Source organism: Gymnoscopelus braueri, assembly GCF_963280865.1.
Source record: "Gymnoscopelus braueri genome assembly, chromosome: 23".
Lineage (NCBI taxonomy): Eukaryota > Metazoa > Chordata > Actinopteri > Myctophiformes > Myctophidae > Gymnoscopelus > Gymnoscopelus braueri.
Window position 1 is genome coordinate 18,570,277 of NC_137625.1, and position 5,257 is coordinate 18,575,533.

Consider the following 5,257-nt stretch of genomic DNA (forward strand, 5'->3'; position numbering starts at 1 on the left):
TCTATAAGGTATTTATTACTTTTTTGACATTTCATGAAAAAAAAAATTATGACATGGCCAAAATATGGATGCCAGTGGATGAAGACTCTCGCCTGCCTTTGAGGACAGGGGAAAGAGTGGCTGAGTGGTTGCGTCAAAGTGTTATGTAAGTATTTTCTGGCCATCTCATAACCTTTCTGTCACATTTTCCGAGGCCTTGTTTACTGCTGCTGAATTCATTCAGCAGACATAATACTTCAACCGTCTGCACAACTTCGGTTGTGTTGGCAGGGGATGTTAGTAGGATGCACCATGTTTACCTGTTAGCGTGAGCAGAAGGGTCAAATAAAGGAAGGGGATTCTTTGTGAAAAAAGAGAGAAGGGGGTTGTGGGAGAGTACCACCAACAGGTATGCATGCGTGTGTTGAACCACGGGTTAAAGTAGGTTCCCAGCATGCATTGTCACCCTACTGCACCTGCGTCATAAGTCTGTGGACGATGCTCCTCGGTCGCTCGTTTTGATGACATCTACTGTTTATACGACGGCCTGCCTCACTTCTGCTGTTGTTGAAGTAACCTCCTCCCACCCGTTTACTCTCACCACCACCACCACCACCCCTTCCTCACACCCCCCCCTTTTCTTTTTCCTATTCTCTCTCACTTCCACTCCCTCTCTCTCCCTCTCCCTCTTTTTCTCCAGAGACTACTGGGTTTTGTGCACCACAGTGTTCCACCTGAAGAGAGAGAGCCACAGGTAAGTTTGCATATTATGCAGCAGTGGATCTGTAATTTCCTGTACGATCACCCAGCTTTATTTTGGCTTTTTCCGGTCGAGATTAGCACCGCTAGGCTCCGGGGCAGTGGCTGGGAGACAGGGCTAGAGAGAGCTTTCAGTGGAAATAGAAGCAAAAGAGAGTGATGCTGCATTACTTTAAACGTCTGACGATTTGCATGCTGATGTAGGGAAATGCAGATTAAATGTACTTCTTGTGTCTGCATTGAGTTATCTCTAGTTCACTCTGCTCATCATGGAATTTAAGATATCGAATACACTGATCTGATATGCCAGGTGGCTCAAAAGTCTGAGTGTGTTTAATTGTGTCATTATTGTAAGTTATTTCATACTGTAGTGAGTCTAGTGACATCGTCTATAGATTTTATCTTCTTGCATACTCTGTGGTGTTAAACAGTTATTTCATATTGGTATATATGCATTGTCTACAGCGTTTATCCTGCACACTGTATGGTGTTAAACAGTTAAACTTTTTGTATCACTTTGACTTGGCTGCATTTTTAAGACACTGAACCAAGGAATGATCAGTTGAGACTGGGGTGCATATTATGCATACGGTTTAAACATCTGCAATGGATTACTGTTCATCTATACAGCTTCATGTGCAGAGAGTTTATGAGACAATATAGTTGCGCTGTGAGGGACTACAGTATTCAGTGTGCATGTTGTTTTTAAGTGTGTGGATAGATGCTGTCGAACTACACACAAGAGTTTGCCAGCAGGTCGCCTGTTACCTGACATGAACTCACTGATGACTCTCAGCCTTATGCATAACTTTACTTCTCAACTTTTTCTTAAACATGCAGAGGTGGGAAGGAGTTGTGCATAAAGTGTCTGAATTATTGGCAGACGTGCAACATGCTCTTAACATCAACATTGTGCAGTACATTCCTGTGGGTTTGGCTACGTGACTGACACAAAAAAGATTCAATACTTCCATCTGAAATATTTGATACCGTCTAATTTCTGTTGAATTTAAAAAAGAACCCTTGATCACTGTCTGTCTCCTTTCTTCCCAGCAGACATGTATCCCCTCCGTGTCTCCTTGCTGGCTGCATTAGTCGGCCTGGCGTTGTGCCAGTATGATTACGGCTACGACTACCAACCGGCCTCGCAACAAGTGCCCTCGAGTCCCAATTGTAATCCGGAGTGTGACTGTCCATACAACTTCCCCACTGCCATGTACTGTGACAGCCGTAAGCTCACGTTCGTTCCCATTGTTCCTACGGGGATCAAGTACCTCTACCTGCAGAACAACCTGATCGAAGAGATCAAAGCAGGAGTGTTCGACAACGTCACCGCCGACCTCCGCTGGTTGGTGCTGGACAACAACCAGATCACCAACGCGAAAATTGCCAAGGGCACCATTGACAAGCTAAGCGGCCTGGAGAAGCTGTTCTTCAGCAACAACAAGCTCACAGAGCCGGTCATCCCTCCCTCGAAGGCCCTCGATGAGCTGAAGATTATGCACAACCAGCTAAAAAAATTCCCCTCTGGTCTCCTGAGTGACAAAGAGAACCTGACCGCTGTTAACCTCCAGTTCAACGAGCTGACGTCAGACGCCATCGGGGGGGCATTCAAGGGGCTCAAGAAGCTTCTGTCTTTGGACGTGAGCCATAACAAGCTGAAGAAGCTTCCCGCCGGCGTTCCCAGTTCACTGGAGATCCTCTACGCCGACTACAATGACATCGACAGCATCGGAGCGGGTTACCTGAACAAACTGCCTGCCCTGCTGTACCTGAGGGTCTCCCATAACAAGTTGACGGACGGAGGCATCCCTGCCGGTGTCTTCAACGTGTCGACGCTGATTGAACTGGACCTGAGCTTCAACAAGCTGCAGACCATCCCTGAGATCAACGAGCAGTTGGAGCAGTACTACCTCCAGGCCAACGAGATCAACAGTAAGCAGCCATTGTGTCCATCTTTGTTTACACAATACCTGCAGATGAATCGATCAAGAGCCTGCTATGACCAAATGCATTTCTTTGTTCATATTTTCTGTACAATGTATAATACATGAGTAGGTAGAGAGGCTGCCACAGGTTCGAGCCCCGGCAATGTGTTGAATGTCCCTAGCAAGACACTTAACTGCTAATGTGGAGACTGGAGACTCCACGGTGCTTCTGGCTTATTGGCCGGAAGCTCTAATGAACACAGTTTGGTTATGGGAAGCCAGCAGGGAAGGGCGTTCTGTGTCGCTACACTACTGACTCCAACAGGTTGATCGCCTGGGAGGAATAGCATGTTCCTCTGCATGCCCTCCTGGTGAAACTCCATCCTGTCAGGTGAAAAGTAGCTGGTGACTCCATGTGTATCGGAGGAGACACGTGATTGTCTCCCCCATGAGCAACTGTAAGGGTTGGAAGTGCCAGGGACTAGGTATATACCATTCATGGATGGAATTGGCAATGAATAAATTGGGGAAGAAATGGAAATGGAAAGAAAACAAATGTGCTGATAAGTGCTGATAAGTAACAGATTTGCTTCTATTGTTGAATCAAACTCCTTGCCAATAACTATTTTTTGCTCATTGCAGAGTTTGACCTGACCAGTTTCTGCAAGTTCAGCGGACCTGTCAACTATTCCCGTCTCAAGCACTTACGTCTGGATGCTAACAACGTCACAGCGAGCAACATGCCTTCTGACACAGCCAACTGCCTGCGCCAAGCTTCGGACATCATGTTTGAATGAGGACATCCTTCAGCCCTACGTCAACATGGTCCTCAGTCTTCTGTCACATAGCACAGTCCAACGCTGGGGACTTTAAATGCCCCAATACACTTTATTCCATATTACTTTCATGTCCTTATTTGTTGGCATGCAAAGTAGTATGAAATGTTAGGGTATTTGTTGCCGGTATTGTGAGGGCCTGTGAGAATTTGAAGCCCACATTGTCACATTAATATACCTGATCAGAGGCATAAATAATAAACTGCTTGACAATCATCAAGCTAACCAATAATTAAAAGGCACATGGAAAATATATTTATAAATATTTTCAAGAATTTCCAACCTGTGTTAAACTCATCAAATGTTACAATTTTAGTTAATTTTATGTGTACGATACCCATACAGTATATTTCAAGTAGTGTTTGAGAAACATAAGGGCTGTTTTTAGTCAGACGAAAACCACAAAATATGAAAAATACTCAAATGCTTTTTTAGTAAAAAGTAAACACACACTTTAAACATTCCAAAATGATTTGCTTTAAATCATGTTGAATATTGACCAAATAGAGTATACAGTAAAGGTATCATCTACTTGTGTTTAAGCTATAGCTGTCTTTGTTTTATGTTCCAATGTTTTGCATCTTTTTTAATGAGTTTACACTAAAACTTCAGTTGCTGTGCAAAAGACCTGCAGGTAAGGAGAAGCTGTCCTCTGCTTTCGATGTATAGATTTCAATGGGAGGAATTATAACTTTAGTACTTTTTGGATCAAGCCATCAATGGAAATATTTTATACAACAATATAGAACAATCATGTTTTGAACTCTTTAACGATGTTTTAAAGGAAAATACCAGTAATTCTTTGAGTTTTTCTCATGTCACTCAATTCACACCAATGTCTATTGCTTAGATGATCCCATCCAGTTTAGTGCTCATTGATGGTGGATGCCTGATTTATACTTAGTTGTGTGCCGTGTCACGCACTGAAAATAGCTGATCTACAAGCTCACAACCTGTTGCACTGTGATGCGCTGAGCTTGTAACTCAGGCTTTAGTACAACACAGACATGGTTTTACTGCACTTACTGTTTAAAAAAAAAAAAAAGTGTTTGTAAACTCTTGTACTGTTGTTGCTTTGTGACCACTTGGCTGATCAGTAGGTACCTAAAAATCACCAAAACAAAAGCCTGCAATGGTAAACAAGCTGTGGATTATGTAAAATAAAAAGTCATGCAAAAAAAAAGAAGAAAAGAAACTGGTATTTTCCTCGTTTCAATTTAAATGCTTCTCACACTGAATATCTCTGCTGAGCTGAATAATTTGAAAACAGAATTGAGTTTTGTTATTGTTTTTTGTATATTATGTAATACATATAGCTATTCACTGTTATGCACACTGCTCAATTGTATACAACAGTTGCATTACTTGCATGCATCCAATGGCAACAATGTATGATAATAAACTACAGCTTTTGCAGTTATGGTGCGTTCATGGTTACCTTGTTTGCCATATTTGATGTATGTCTTTTTCCACAATAATACAGACTCTGTCATCGTGCTTTAAGGCTGTTATTACAAAATCACATTATGTTTGGTTCCATTTTTCAGTATATCGTGATTTCTCTTTTCACCTATGACTCAGTAATTGCTGGTGAATTTACTGTGAGGACATAAAATACAGTTGAATAAACTACATTTCCAACATTCTTGTGCGACATCGCTTTTTAAGCCTACTCTAAAAATGAAATTTGTTAGATAAAATCTGTTTAAATTGGACTCATCACATTAACAACAAATTTGGCTTAATTGTTTCACA

At 42.1% G+C, this 5,257-nt stretch overlaps 1 protein-coding gene across 2 annotated transcripts; it reads left to right on the top strand.

Moving 5' to 3' along the window:
• The first annotated feature begins 580 nt into the window (after window positions 1-580).
• lum (lumican) lies at window positions 581-4,922 on the top strand. 2 transcript variants are annotated; one of them, XM_080420748.1, is made up of 3 exons: window positions 581-733; window positions 1,795-2,673; window positions 3,309-4,922. In XM_080420748.1, exons 2-3 carry the CDS (start codon window positions 1,797-1,799, stop codon window positions 3,461-3,463), a joined length of 1,032 nt encoding a protein of 343 aa, XP_080276874.1. In that variant the 5' UTR covers window positions 581-733; window positions 1,795-1,796; the 3' UTR covers window positions 3,464-4,922. The 2 variants fall into 2 exon arrangements, with proteins under 2 accessions (XP_080276874.1, XP_080276873.1); XM_080420747.1 differs by having other exon boundaries at window positions 592-733; window positions 1,792-2,673.
• The last annotated feature ends 335 nt before the right edge of the window (window positions 4,923-5,257 follow it).